Consider the following 14841-nt stretch of genomic DNA (forward strand, 5'->3'; position numbering starts at 1 on the left):
TGCCTGACTGCCCTGGACAGAACTTCCTATACTATATTGAATAGGAGTGGTTAGAGAGGGCATTCTTGTCTTGTGTGGGGTTTCAAAGGAAATGCTTCCAGTTTTTGCCCATTCAGTATAATATTGGCTATGGGTTTGCCATAAATAGCTCTTATTATTTTGAGATATGTTCCATCAATACCTAGTTTACTGAGAGTTTTTAGCATGAAAGGGTGTTGAATTTTACTGAAGGCCTTCTCTGCATCTATTGAGATAATCATGTGTTTTTTTTCATTGGTTCTGTTTCTGTGATGGATTACATTTTTTGATTTGCATATGTTGAACCAGCCTTGCATCTCAGGGATGAAGCCAACTTGATCGTGGTGGATAAACTTTTTGATGTGCTGATGGATTCGATTTGCCAGTATCTTATGGAGGATTTTTGCATCGATGTTCGTCAGGAATATTGGCCTGAAATTTTCCTTTTTTGTTGTGTTTCTTCCAGGTATTGGTATCAGAATGATGCTGGCCTCATAAAACGATTTAGGGAGGCACCCCTCTTTTTCTATTGTTTGAAATATTTTCAGAAGGAATGGTACTAGCTCCTCTTGGTACCTCTGGGAGAATTTGGCTGTGAATCTGTCTGTTCCAGGGCTTTTTTTGGTTGATAGGCTATTAATTACTGCCTTAAACAGTGTTTAGAGAGACATTTATAGCACTAAATGTCCACAAGAGAAAGCAGGAAAGATCTAAAATTGACACCTTAACATCACAATTAAAAGAACTAGAGAAGCAAGAACAAACAAAGTCAAAAGCCAGCAGAAGACAAGAAATAACTAAGCTCAGATCACAACTGAAGGAGACAGAGACATGAAAAACCCTTCAAAAGAATCAGTGAATCCAGGAGCTGGTTTTTTGATAAGATCAACAAACTAGATAGACCGCTACTCAGACTAATAAAGAAAGAAGAATCAAATAGATGCAATAAAAAATAGTAAAGGTGATATCCCCACTGATCCTACAGAAATACAAACTACCATCAGAAAATACTATAAAAACCTCTACACAAATAAAGTAGAAAATGTAGAAGAAATGGATAAATTCCCGGACATATCTACCCTTCCAAGTCTAAACCAGGAAGGAGTCAAATCCCTGGATGTAGCAAAGATTTTAACAAGCCACAGGAGAATGCCTGGGATGCTTCTAGTTTGGGGATAGTTGGTATAAACACTTGCGTGTAGATTTTGAGTGAACATTTAACTTTTCATCTCTCTGGGATGAATGCCTGGAACTGCAATTGCTGGGTCATATGGTAGTTGCATGTCTTAGTTTTTAAAGAGCTATCAACATTTTCCAGAGTGACTAAACATTTCACATTCACACAAGTAATATATAAGTGATTCACTGTCTCTGCATCCTCATTAGCATTTGGTGTTGTGACTTTATTTTTTTAGCCATTCCGATAGATGTGTATGGTTTTAATGTGCATTTCCCTAACTAAATATTGTTATCATCTTTTCGTGTGCTAACTGCCACCTATGTATCTTCTTTATTGAAATGTCTTTTCGTGCCTATTGTCCATGTTTTAATTTGATAGTCTGTAAGAGTTCTTTATATGTTATAGATACTGATCCTTTGTCAGACATGTGATTTGCAAATATTTTTCTCTCAGTCTGTAGATTGTCTATTCATCCTCTTAACAGGGTCTTTCATGGAGCAAAACTGTTTAAGTTTTGATGAAATCTTGTAAATATTTCCTTTAATGGGTCTTGCTTTTGGTGTAAAGTCTAAGGACTCTTTGCCAAGCCTTAGATCCAGCAAATATCCTCATGATTCTTGTTAGAATATCTACAGTTTCATATTTGACATTTATGTCCATGATCCATTTTGAATTAATTTTTGTACAATTGTGAAAAACCTATCTTTTCTTCATTGCTTTTTGAACCTTTGTCAAAAATGAGGTGGGCATGTTTGCATGGGCTTATTTCTGGATTCTGTCTTCCATTCCATAATCAATGTGTATTTCTGCCAATACCAGTCTTGATTACTGTAGCTATAAAGTAAGTCTTAAAATTACATAGACAAATTCCACCTATTTTATTCTTCTTTTTCCAACTGTTTCAATTATATTAGGTTGGTGCAAAAGTAATTGCGGTTTTGCCATTAAAAAATGATAAGCACAATTACTTTTGCAGCAACTTAATAGCTCTTTGACCTTTCCACACATATTTTCTAATGCAATTGTTTATATTTATAAAATATCCTTCTGGGGACATAGAAAAGAATTGTGTTAAACCTGCAAGGCAATTTATAGAAAACTGGTATCTCTTTCTGTTAAATCTCCCAATCTATGAACCTCAGGTATCTCTTTATTTATTTAGATCACTGATTTCTCTCACTGGCATTGTGTAGTTTTCAACATATAAGTCCTCTATATGTTTTGCTAAATTTACACATAAGATTTCACATTTTTTGAGTGATTGTGAATAGATATGTATTTTTAATTTTGGTGTCCATGTGTCCATTGATAAAGTACAGACACACAACTGATTTTTGTGTTCTTGTATCCTACAACCTTGCTGAATGCACTTCTTGGTTGCAGTACTTTTTGCTGACTGTGTGCTTTTTAGTCCTGGAGGTTCTCTATGTATACAATGATGTCATTTGGAAATAGTCACGATTTCACTTCTTCTTTTCCAACCTGGTTACTTTTTGTTTCCTTTTCTTCCTTTATTGCAGTGAATTTACAATTAGAGTGGTGAGAGGAGATATCCTTGCTTAGTTTCTAATCTTCCAGGCAGACCATTCAGTCTTTTATCATTAAAGATAAAGTCAGCTGTAGGTTTCTTGTAAACATTCTTTATCAAATTCAGGAAGGTATTCTCTATTCCTATGTTATGACAGTGTTTATCATGAATAGTTTAAACTTTAGTGCTGTTTCGGTATCAGTGGAGATGGCCATGTGCTTTGTCTTCTCCTTTACTGTGTCAATGTGGTATGCGACACCGACAGACTTTTGAATCTTGAATTAGCATTGTCGCCCTGGCATAACCCCTACTTGGTCACGGTGTATAATTCTTATTATATCATGCTGTATGTGTTCTATTCACAAATTTTTCTTTCTTTTTTTTGGTAAAGAAGGGGTCTTACTATGTATGCCAGGCTAGTCTCAAATTCCTAGTCTCAAGTGATCCTCCCACCTCAGCCTCCCAAAGTGCTGGGAATGCAGGCATGAGCTACCATGTTTGGCCCACTAATATGTTTTCATGGTTTTTGTAGCTATATTCATGAGGAATATCTGTCTACAGGGATTTTGTACTGTCTTTGGTTTTGGTATCAGGGTAAACCTACAAACTAGAACATGTTTCTTTCTTTTTTTCTGAAAGAGACTGTACAGAATTTGAAGTTAACTCTATTTTATTTTTTTGAGATGGGGTCTTGCTGTGTCACCCAGGCGGGAGTGCAGTGGTGCAATCATGGCTCACTGTAACCTCAACCTCCAGTGCTCATGTGATCCTCTCACTTCAGCCTCTTGAATCACTGGGACAACAGGCACGTGCCACTACATCCGGTTTATTTAAATTTTTTTTTTGTAGAGAGAGGGTCTCACTATGTTGCCTGGGCTGGTCTCAAACTCCTGAACTCAAGGGATCCTCCCGCCTTGGCTTTCCAGAGTGCTGGGATCACAGGCATGAGCCACCACACTTGACTAGTTAACTGTATTTTAAATATGTGGTATAATTCTTACCACTTGGGCCTACATATTTCTTTTTTGAAAGTTTTAAAATGGTGAATCCAATTTCCTTAGTAATTTTAAGATTATTCAAATGACATATTTCATACTGGATAATTTGCGATATTTTGTTTTCTGAGCAACTGTCTATTTCTTCTAAGACATCCAATATATGTGCATATTATTCCCTCATTATCCTTTTGATATCTTCAGGGTCCACAGTGATTCATCTGATTCATTCCTGATACCGGCAATTTATATCTCTTCTTTTTTTGTCTTTGTCAGTACTACTACAGATTGTCAATTTTATTTATTTCCTGTTTAACTGATTTTATCTTTTGTTTTTCTGTTTTAAATTTCAATAACTTCTGCTCTTAATTATTTCCTTCTTCTTGTTTACTTTAGGTTTGCTTTTCTATTTATAGGCTGTTGAGGTGGGCTTACATTGTTGTTGAACTTACATTATTAATTTCAGACTTACTCTTTTCTATTATACACATGCCTTGTTATTGTATTTCTCTCAGCACTGCTTTGGCTGTGTCCCCTAGTTTTTGATACGATGTAGTTTTCTTTTAATTCGGCTCAATGTATTTTAAAAATTTTCCTTAAAAATTTCTCTTTGACCCCTGGATTATTTAGAAATATGATGCTTCGGTTTCAAGTGTTTAGAGATTTTACTATCTTTCTGTTGTTGATTTCTATTTTAATTTCATTGTGGTTGGAGTATACTCTAAATGGTTTCACTTGTTCATATTTTTTGAGGTTTTTAAGTTAAAAAAAATTATAGCCCAGAACATAGTCAATTTTAGTGTATGTTCCATGGGTGTTTGAACAGTATATATTGCTGTTGTTGGGCACGTTATCCTGTAAATGTCTACTAGATCCTGTTGGCTGATGTTATTGTTGAGTTCTATATCCTTGCTGATTTTCTAACTGTTTTGCCAAACCTTGAGAGAGAGAGACACTGAGGTTTCCAATTATAGATGTAGATTTGTGTCTATTCTCCTTTCAGTTCAATTTTTGCTTCATACATTTTGCAGCTCTGTTGTTTGATGCACAATTAGAATTGCTGTGCCAAGGGAGGGGAGAGGGGCTGAAGGTTGAGCTGATTACTAATGGCCAGCAATTTAATCAACAATGCCTCCACAATGACACCTCTATAAATCCCAGAAGGATAGGGTTTGGAGCACTTCAGGGTTACTGAACACATCCATGTGCTGGGAGTGTAGGGCACCTCGTTTCACAACACTTGTGCTCAGGACCCTTCCGAATTTTATCCCTGTAACTCTTCACATGGCTGTTCATCTGTATCCTTTAAAATATTCTTTATAATAAGCCATTCCATGTAAGTGTGTGTTTCCCTGAGTTCTGTGGGCCATTCCAGCAAATGACTGAACTTGAGGGAGTCATGGGAAACACCAATTTATAGACCCTCCATCAGATATACTGGATGCCTGGACTTGTGACTGGCATCCAAAGTGGGGAAAATCTTGAGACTGAACGCTTAACTGTGGGATATGAGTCTGCCTCTGGATAGTGTCAGAACTGAATTAAATTATGAGATACCTAGCTTGTGTTGGAGAACAGGTTGTGGGCTAAACCCTATACATCTGGTCACAGCTGTGTTCCGTGTTGAATGAGTGTGTATCATAGAAGACATTTTCCCCTTCATCACAGCATGTGATTGCTTAACATCACTTCTTGCATAGAGTAAGGGTACACAGAAGGCAAAGGTTATTTATGTTTTTCTCAGATATACTAACAAATAGTTGCCACAGAGAGAAAAACAAAAATGCTTTCGCTCTGGATTTAAACAGTAGGGCCAAATAAATACTTTATGGGATAGAACAGCAATTCTTGGTCTAACAATGTTATTATTCATAAATGACCAACAACTCACTAGTCTACAATATTTTGCCAATATGCTCCATTCTGCTAAGTTCTTAACAAATAATGTGTAGGGAATTTGGATGCCCATTGCAGATCTCTGGCTAATTTACAGGGGTAGTAAACAAAACCCTAGATTCAAAACCATAGGACTTTAACCTCCTAAAAAGTTCCTAATAAATGTACTTTATTTTTATTTTTAAAATCTGTTACAGGAACTATTGTTTAGAAAATTAATGACCCATCTGTAACTCTATAATAATGTTTGCTCTTCAGGCTTTGCTAAGAGTAAGACTGCATAGTAATGGGTAAGAATGATAATCTATCTGTAAGCAATAGGACGGTTAGGCCAGGCCTTTACTGAATAATACTGATATATGTTGTTGTTGTTATCTCTCTCTGGCAGTGGTTTTCAAACTTTTCTGACCATAACCCACAATAAAAACTACATCATAGGTTATTACCCAGTATGAAAACACACACACACACACACACACACACACACACACACACAAAGTAAAAATTTCATGAAACAATACTTAACTACTTGTGATGTACTCTGATCAATATATTTCTATTGTTCTCTTTTATTCTCTTAAGTTAAACACCCTAAAAGCCACGACATTAATTTCATGACTCGCCAATAGGCAGTGAGAGACTCTCAGCTGCTCTTTGAGAAATCCAAGGCTGCAGTTTCTGAAATACATAAATGTGGTCATCTTCTTCCTACAGTGGGACATTCTCTGCTGATGGCGTAGGATGGGATGGAAGGTATGGTTTAACCAAGTAGTGTTTCCTTGGAGTTCAACATGCTTAACATTTAAACTGAAAATTTTCATCCTTTAAAATTTGGGGCAGGGTTTCATGATGGTATTCCCTCAGTCAATCAAATTAAGTGCTACTTCATTGCTTAGAATATATTTTTATGCAGGAAATATAGCATGTGTTTGAATATTTTTAAAAGCTTTTCCTTAAATTAAAAAGCGATTTATATTTAGTAAAGAAAAATGCAAACAAATATAAAAAAAATTCCAAAACCAACAGATAATCATGGCAACATAGGTTATTTTGTTTATGTATCTGTCCTACACATAGACAAATTTAAAAATCACATATTTACAGTTTGCATTCTCAAGACCAAGAGATAATTGTGGTAACATTTTATATGTTATTTTCTTTCTATGTTTTTCCTATACACACACACACACACACATACACACACACACACTTAAAATAACACACATAAAATTGGATAATTTGGATTTTACATGCAGATATGTCTTCTTCCAACTATTATAAACATCAGAAGTTATTTTAAAATATTTCATAGGCTGGAGAATATCAATGAAATGGGATAATTTATTATTTCTCCATATTTATTATGTCTACAATAAATCTAAATTTATTATAGACATTTAGATTTTTTTCAAGTTTGTGAGGGCTGTTTATTTTTGTTTATGTTATTCTTCCATGAAAAATTATGCATTCATTTGATTTATGCACTCAAAAGCATTTATTTTTAATCTTAATTTTTTTTGTTTCCTTTTATTTCTATAAATTCCTTCCCAATTTCTACTCCAATCTAAAGACAGGTAAATGTTAGATATAGTAAGATTAGATAAATTATTAGATTACAGTAACAGATAATTCCAATGTTCCATTGCTGTTTTGGGGTACATTTTTAAAAAATCATGCTAAGTTAATATTGTTCAATTCCCTTAAAAATATAGTAATGGGTAGTGAATATTACTGAATGGAGTTCAATACTAGGTGCCAATGCCTAGTTTGCAGTATAAGTTCAGTGAAAATTTTGTTGAATGAATCAACAATCACAATTTTTTTTTTTTGAGATGGAGTTTTGCTCTTGTCACCAAGACTGGAGTGCAATGGCGTGATCTCAGCTCATTGCAACCTCTGCCTTTCGGGTTCAAGTGAGTCTCCTGCCTCAGCCTCCTGAGTAGCTGGGACTACAGGCATGTACCACCACACCCAGCTGATTTTTTAAATATTTTAAATAGAGACGGGGTTTCACCATTTTGGCCAGGCTGGTCTCAAACTCCTGACCTCAGGTGATCCACCCACCTCACCCTCCCAAAGTGCTGGGATTACAGGGGTGAGCCACTGTGCCCGGCCCAACTTTATGTTTTTTAAAAAATTAAAAAGAACTGAAAACTAGTCAACAGTTACAGAAATGTACAAAGTAGAAAGTGAATCTCTTGAAATTGTGTTCCTCAAGATAAATGTTGATTTAATGTATATCCTTCCAGATATTTTTCTATGAAGTGAGAATTACACTTTACTATTTTTATTTTTGAGACAGAGTCTCAGTCTGTCACCAAGGCTAGAGTTCAGTGGCGTGATCTCAAATCAGTGCAACCTCTACCTCCCAGGTCCATGCCATTCTCGTGCCTCAGCTTCCTGAGTAGCTGGAATTACAGGTGCCCGTCACCACACCCACCTTTTGTATTTTTAGTAGAAATGGGGCTCCGTCATGTTGGCCAGGCTGGTCTTGAACTCCTGACCTCAAGTGAACTACCTGCCTTGGCCTCCCAAAGTGATGGGATTACAGGTGTGAGCACCTGGCCTGAATTATTCATTTAACTGCACAAAAATATATGTAAATAGATTTTTACTGTTGTATTGTTGTTTTCTAGTAAAACAAAAAATAGATTGGCTAGAGTAGTTATTGCATCTATGTAAAACAGCCCCAAATAAATCAGTAGTATCTGTATAAACAGACATGGAAAGATGTACACAATGTATCATTATATGGAAAAAAAAGTATTTTAAATATTGATAAATTGCTATAACAAGAGACTTTCCCATTTTAAACCATCAGTGCATTCCTAAATCATCTACTTGATTATGTTAAGTAAGCAATTCTTTAAAAATACAGATAAATTTGTTAGTTTTTAGATGGGATTTTTATTGATATCCCACCAGTGAACTTAGTTTTTGGTTTTCAGTATGCTACCTCTGCCCAAGTTACACTAGGTTCATGAAATGCAATAAGTAACTTCATCTTGTTGCCCTGTATTCCGGAACATCTTACCTAGCACTGAAATCATCTGCATCTTAAAAGTCTAAAAGAATTAACTGATAAAACTAGCCGCTCCCAGAACTTTTTTTATTAAGGTTTAATATGTACATGAATTAAAAACATAAAGAAGTAATTTGTTCAAATTATCTATATCCTTATTTATTTTGAACTGCCGTGACTGTTGGTGGTATATTAAAGTACAGTTGTGTTTGTCAATTTCTCCTTGAATCTATTTAAAAAAATTTTGTTCTAAGGAATGTTTCTGTGCTAAAGCAGCAGTGCAACTGAGACTCTTAAATATGTGCAACTAACTAAAAGGTAAACTCACTCTGGGATATTTGATTTAGTTAAAGCCATTACATTATATGGCCATATAATCAGTTCTTAATTTTTTTTTTTTGGCCAAAAAAGTAGAGGAGTGACAGCAACTTTGCTTATACTTCTTCATAGCCAAAACTCTAGGCATCTAAAAGAAGCATATTGATTCCTTTTCTTATTTAGATAACTGAAATTATCACAGTTGTATTTACTGTAATTTGGATCTAACCTCAGTCAGTCAGCCATCTATTAAAAGCAGACATCCTCTGCTCAATCTTATTTCTTTTTTATCTTAATTGCAATTTCCTTTATTACTTATTTAAATGTATAACTACATTTTTTCTTTATAATAATATATCAAAAAAACCTCCCTACAAAATCCAGCTTCTATTCTACATATAAAAAAACTAGGAGTAGTTTATATCATAGTATTAATTGGATTTTTAATTTTTACTTCCTCTAAGATGAACTTAATTAACTAATTTGCTACTTCACTCTCTGACGAAGACAACACAGGTAATTTCACCCAATCTCTCTGGTACTTCAACTAAAAAATAAGGATAATGAGTTGGCTCCATCATAATAGGGATATATGAAGAATTGAAGCTTAACATTTTTTTGTCATGAGAACCTTTTATAATTTCCCAATGTAAGTCTAGGGAAAGACTAAGCATAATAAAAATGAAGATTTTATTAAGTAGTATGAAAACAGTTTCTTCCACCAGTTTACCTTGCCAATATATTGACTGACAAAGCTTTTATACATTATGGATTTGTATCTGGTTTTACCTGATCCGTTTTTCAGATACCCATTTGCATCTACAGTTGTATACATGATATAAGGTCCAGGTTGATTCACTCCAAAGGGCTGCAATAGAAAAAAAAATAGTTAAGGCTTTGAAAGTAAGGGAATTACTGGAAGTTTCAGGCAAACCTCTTTCAAAGCAAAAAATTCTTACACAGATGACAGTTTCCTATAGACTCCTTTCATAAACAGATAGCACATCAAAAGAAAACCTGTCGTTTCTTAGGATGTTAGTGTTAATAATAAAGAAAAAGAAAACCTGATTAGTAGAAAATTCTCAAGACTTTAAATGATTTAATAGTTGCATTTATATAGTTCATTATTTTAACTGGGTATTTCTAAAATCTGATACTTTGTTGAATACAGCATTGCCTTTTCCCTTCAGTGAGGGATTATATATGTCTTACATTTTCCCACTAAAATATCAACACAAGGAAAATCTATTTATAATAATTACAATAGAATAAAAAATACTGATGATTAGTTCTATCACATTTAAACTCCTGCACATTTAAGGAATATATTATTATTATTATTTTTTCTTGTACTTTAGGTTCTGGGGTACATGTGCAGATCATGCAGGACTGTTGCATAGGTACATACATGGCAAGGTGGTTTGCTGCCTACATCCCTCCATCATCTATATCTGGCATTTCTCCCCATTGAATGTGCTTTGAGAATAACTATACAGAGGAACTGGATCAGGATTTCTAGACTCTGTGTTCCAATACCAGAATGACTGGCCCATGATGATAGGTGAGCTTCAGCTTTAGGACTCGTATCAGACACATTATGACCTGATTTTTTTAACTGAATACAGGTGGGAGAGAGAACACGAGAGAACACTGCTTTTTCTTGCCAATACGCAAAATAAGAATGCAGATAAAGGCTCGTGGTTCACACCTGTAATCCCAGCACTTTGGATGGCTGAGGTGGGCAGATCATGAGATCAGGAGATCAACACCATCCTGCCTAACACAGTGAAACCCCGTCTCTACTATAAATGGAAAAAATTAGCTGGGTGTGGTGTCATGCACCTGTAGTCCCAGCTATTCTGGAGGCTGAGGCAGGAGCCCAGGAGGCGGAGGTTGCAGAGAGCCAAGATTGCATCACTGCACTCCAGCCTGGGTGACAGAGCAAGACTCCATCTAAAAAAAAATGTAGACATAACAGTTCACTAATTCTCTCATGAAAGTAGTGTGTAGTACAAAGCATAATATTAATCTTAACACATAAAAATATTTCTTAATAAGCTTATTTTGCATATTTCTGTGATTTCTTCATGAATCATTTAATCAATCAGTAATGTCTCATGAGTAATTCCATGCTTACAGTAACCTATTTTCTCATAGCCATTGGAAGCATATGGACTTCTAAAGATCTTAAAGTATCAGTCAGGCAATTGTGATATTGATAAAATTATATTACTGCTTATCATCCCGGAGAAAAATCATTTTTAGAGCATCAGTAGCCTATCTACATGTCATTATTAACTCTTCTGTACTTTACTGGGAAGATCAGTGGGATTTTGATGCTGTGAAAAATACCCAAAAGAATTTAAAGCATTTCTTAAATATTTTGTCATCTTTTCTTAGGATGTCCATTGCAATCAAGTTTCTTTATGTTCTATTTTATTAGCCTTGATTTCTAAAGAGAAGGAGTATATCATTTTACTCAAGGTTTGAAGAATGTTCCAGAAAAAGGAAACAAGATAGAGATAGACCTCACCATTGTAACTGAGGCACTGTCAATCCAATCAGATTTTTCTTAAATGAAAAATAGTGAACAGACACTTTTCAAAAGAAGACATTTATGAGGCCAACAAACATATGAAAAAATGCTCATCATCACTGGTCATTAGAGAAATGTAAATCAAAACCACCATGAGATATCATCTCACACTAGTTAGAATGGCGATCATTAAAAAATCAGGAGACAACAGATGCTAGATAGGATGTGAAGAAATAGGAACACTTTTACACTGTTGGTGGGAGTGTAAATTAGTTCAACCATTGTGGAGGACAATGTGGTGATTCCTCAAGGATCTAGAAATAGAAATACCACTTGACCCAGCAATCCCATTACTGGGTATATACCCAAAGGATTATAAATCATTCTATTATAAAGACACATGCACACGTATGTTCACTGTGGCACAGTTTACAATAGCAAAGACCTGGAACCAACCCAAGTACTCACTGATGATAGACTGGACAAAGAAAATGTGGCTCATATACACCATGGAATATTATGTAGCCATAAAAAGGATGAGTTCATGTCCTTTGTAGGGACATGGATCAATCTGGAAAACATCATTCTCAGCAGACTGACACAAGAACAGAAAACCAAACACTGCATGTTCTCACTCATACGTGGGTACTGAACAATAATAACACATGGACACAGGGATGGGAACATCACAATAACGGTTGAAACTACCTAAATTTAATGAACAACGTTAACTGTACACCCTAAAGGTCAATGAGTACCAAGTAGGGTAAACTCAAAGAGCTCCACACCATGATACATCAAAGTCAAATCCTACCTATCATATCATAGTTAACATTTTGAAAGCCAAAAAGTGAAAGTTGAAAGCAGCAAGAAACAAGCAATTCATCATGGACAAGGTATCCTGAGTAGGATTAACAGCTCAATTCTCATCAGAAACCCAGGAGGCTAGAAGGCAGTAGGCTGATAAATTCAAAGTATTACAAGAAAAAGACTGTCAGCCAAGATGTCTAAAATCCAGCAAATATATCCTTCAAAAATGAAGCAGAAATTAACATACAGCCAGATAATACCAGAAAGAATGTGTTATTAGCACACCTGACTTGTAGGAAATATTAAAGGGAATTCTAGCTGATCTGAAAGAACACTAGGTAGTAAACTGAATCCACACAAATAAAGAGTACTAGTAAAGGTAACTGTAAGTATTCTGTGCAGACGCAGTTGGAAAAAAAAAGGTACTGTAAGGGAACTGTAGGTATAAACACATTTTTGTTTGTAGCTCTTTTCTCCTACCTGATATAAAAGACTACTGTTTGAAACAATCTTATTGATCTCATATTGCTTGAAGATGTAATTTGTATGACAATAATAGTACAAACTGAGGAGTGAATAAACAGATATGTTAGAGCAGTTTTTATAAGCTACTGAAATTAAGTTGGAATTAATATGAACTAGATTGTTTCTAAGTTAAGATGTTAATTGTAATCCTCAGAGCAACTACTAACAAAATAACTTTTTAAAAATAGAGTGAAGCTGGGCTGGGTGGCTCATGCCTGTAGTCCCAGCAGTTTGGAAGGTTGAGGTAGGAGGATCACCTGAGTTCAGGAGTTTAAGACCAGCCTGGCCAACATGGCAAAACCCCAACTCTGTCAAAAATACAAAAATTTGCTGGGTGTGGAGGTGCACATCTGTAGTCCCAGCTACTTGGGAGGCTGAAGCAGGAGAATCCCTTGAGCCCAGGTGGTAGAGGTTGCAGTAAGCCCATATCATGCCACTGCACTCCAGCCTGGGTAAGAGAGTTGAGACTATCTCAAGATAAATAAATCAATATAGAGTGGAAAAAAACAACAAAAGAATTAAAATGATATCCTAGACAACATATAATATTAAAGGATGCAGTAATGGTGGAATTGAGCAACCAAGAAAACATGACATATTGAAAACAAAACAATGACAGGCATAATCTGTTTTATCACTAATTTCATTAACTATAAATGGGTTAAATGCTCCTATCAAAAAGGCAAAGATTAACCAAACAGACAGAACAATATAACCAACTATATGCCATCTACAGAAGACACACATTAAATTCATAGACAACAGATAGGCTGAAAGTAAATGCATGAAAAGGTATACCATGGGAAAAGAAACCAAATGAGAACTGGAATGGCTATACAGATATCAGACAAAATACACTTTAACACAAATTGTTTTTAGATACAAAAAAGGACATTGTATAAGATAAAAGGCCCAATCCATCAAGAAGACATAACAATTATAAGCATATTGCACCTAACCAACACAGCCCCAAAGTAAATTAAGAATTTGAGGAAGAAACAGATAATTCAACAATAGTTGAAAACTTCAGTATGCCAATTTTAATAATAGATAGAACTAGATAGAAGATCAGCAGGAAAAGAGAAGATGTGAACAACACTGTAAACCAACTAGACCTAATAGACTTGTAGAGAACACTGCATCCAACTCTACCAGAGTACATATTCTTCTCAAACACATGTGGAATGTTCTGCAGGAGGGAACTTGAGAACATAAAACAAGTTTTATGGTATACTAGACCATAAAAAAAAAGCTTTAGTCGATATAAAATTATTGAAATTGTACAAATGATATTCTCTGATTGCAACAGAATTAATTAGAAATCAACAACAGAAGAAAATATGTGGAAATGAAACAACATTTTAATAAATAAATCACATACCATAACAAAGTAGGAAAAACTCACTGATAAAGTTGCAAAATCCACATTGCAATGAACCTTAAGACACTGTCACTTGATGACTTTTTGGTATATATCAATTATCTGAACAGGATATTAAAACACTCCCTTTTCTATTACATAGTTATGTGAAGCTGAATTTTTTTCATCTATTTCAACCAAGACAGCATACCATAAAAATCTGAATGTAAAAGGAGTTAAGAGAATATGCTACTATCTTCTATTATGCTAAGCAGTAAAGAGATTTGTAATAACATAAAGCAACATCTCTCTTTTCCCTAATATTTAAATATGAAAAAAATATATATTTTAAATAAAATAGGTTATGTTAATATATTGGGTTATGTTTTAAAAACAAATTAATATCGTGCAGGTGTGGTGGTTCACCCCTGTAATCCCAGCACTTTGGGAGGTGAAGTCGGGTGGATCACAAGGTCAGGAGTTCAAGACTAGCCTGGTGAAGATGGTGAAACCCCATCGCTACTAAAAAAATACAAAAATTAGCAGGGTGTAGTGGCAGGTACCTGTAATCCCAGCTACTTACAAGGCTGAGGCAGGAGAATGACTTGAACCTGGGGAGCAGAGGTTGCAGTGAGCTGAGACTGCGCCACTCC

The 14841-nt window shown here is 35.1% G+C and overlaps 1 protein-coding gene across 2 annotated transcripts in view; it reads right to left on the reverse strand.

The window, feature by feature from the left end:
- The window catches only part of ITFG1 (integrin alpha FG-GAP repeat containing 1), a 310341-nt gene that overhangs the window by 53720 nt on the left and 241780 nt on the right, over nucleotides 1-14841 (reverse strand). For both annotated transcript variants that reach the window (XM_035282693.3, XM_002760922.6), the window contains one exon: nucleotides 9747-9825. In XM_035282693.3, the coding sequence (XP_035138584.1) occupies nucleotides 9747-9825 (79 nt within the window). The remainder of the gene's footprint in view (nucleotides 1-9746; nucleotides 9826-14841) is intronic.

This window comes from Callithrix jacchus, chromosome 20 (genome assembly GCF_049354715.1).
Source record: "Callithrix jacchus isolate 240 chromosome 20, calJac240_pri, whole genome shotgun sequence".
In the NCBI taxonomy this organism is placed as follows: domain Eukaryota; kingdom Metazoa; phylum Chordata; class Mammalia; order Primates; family Cebidae; genus Callithrix; species Callithrix jacchus.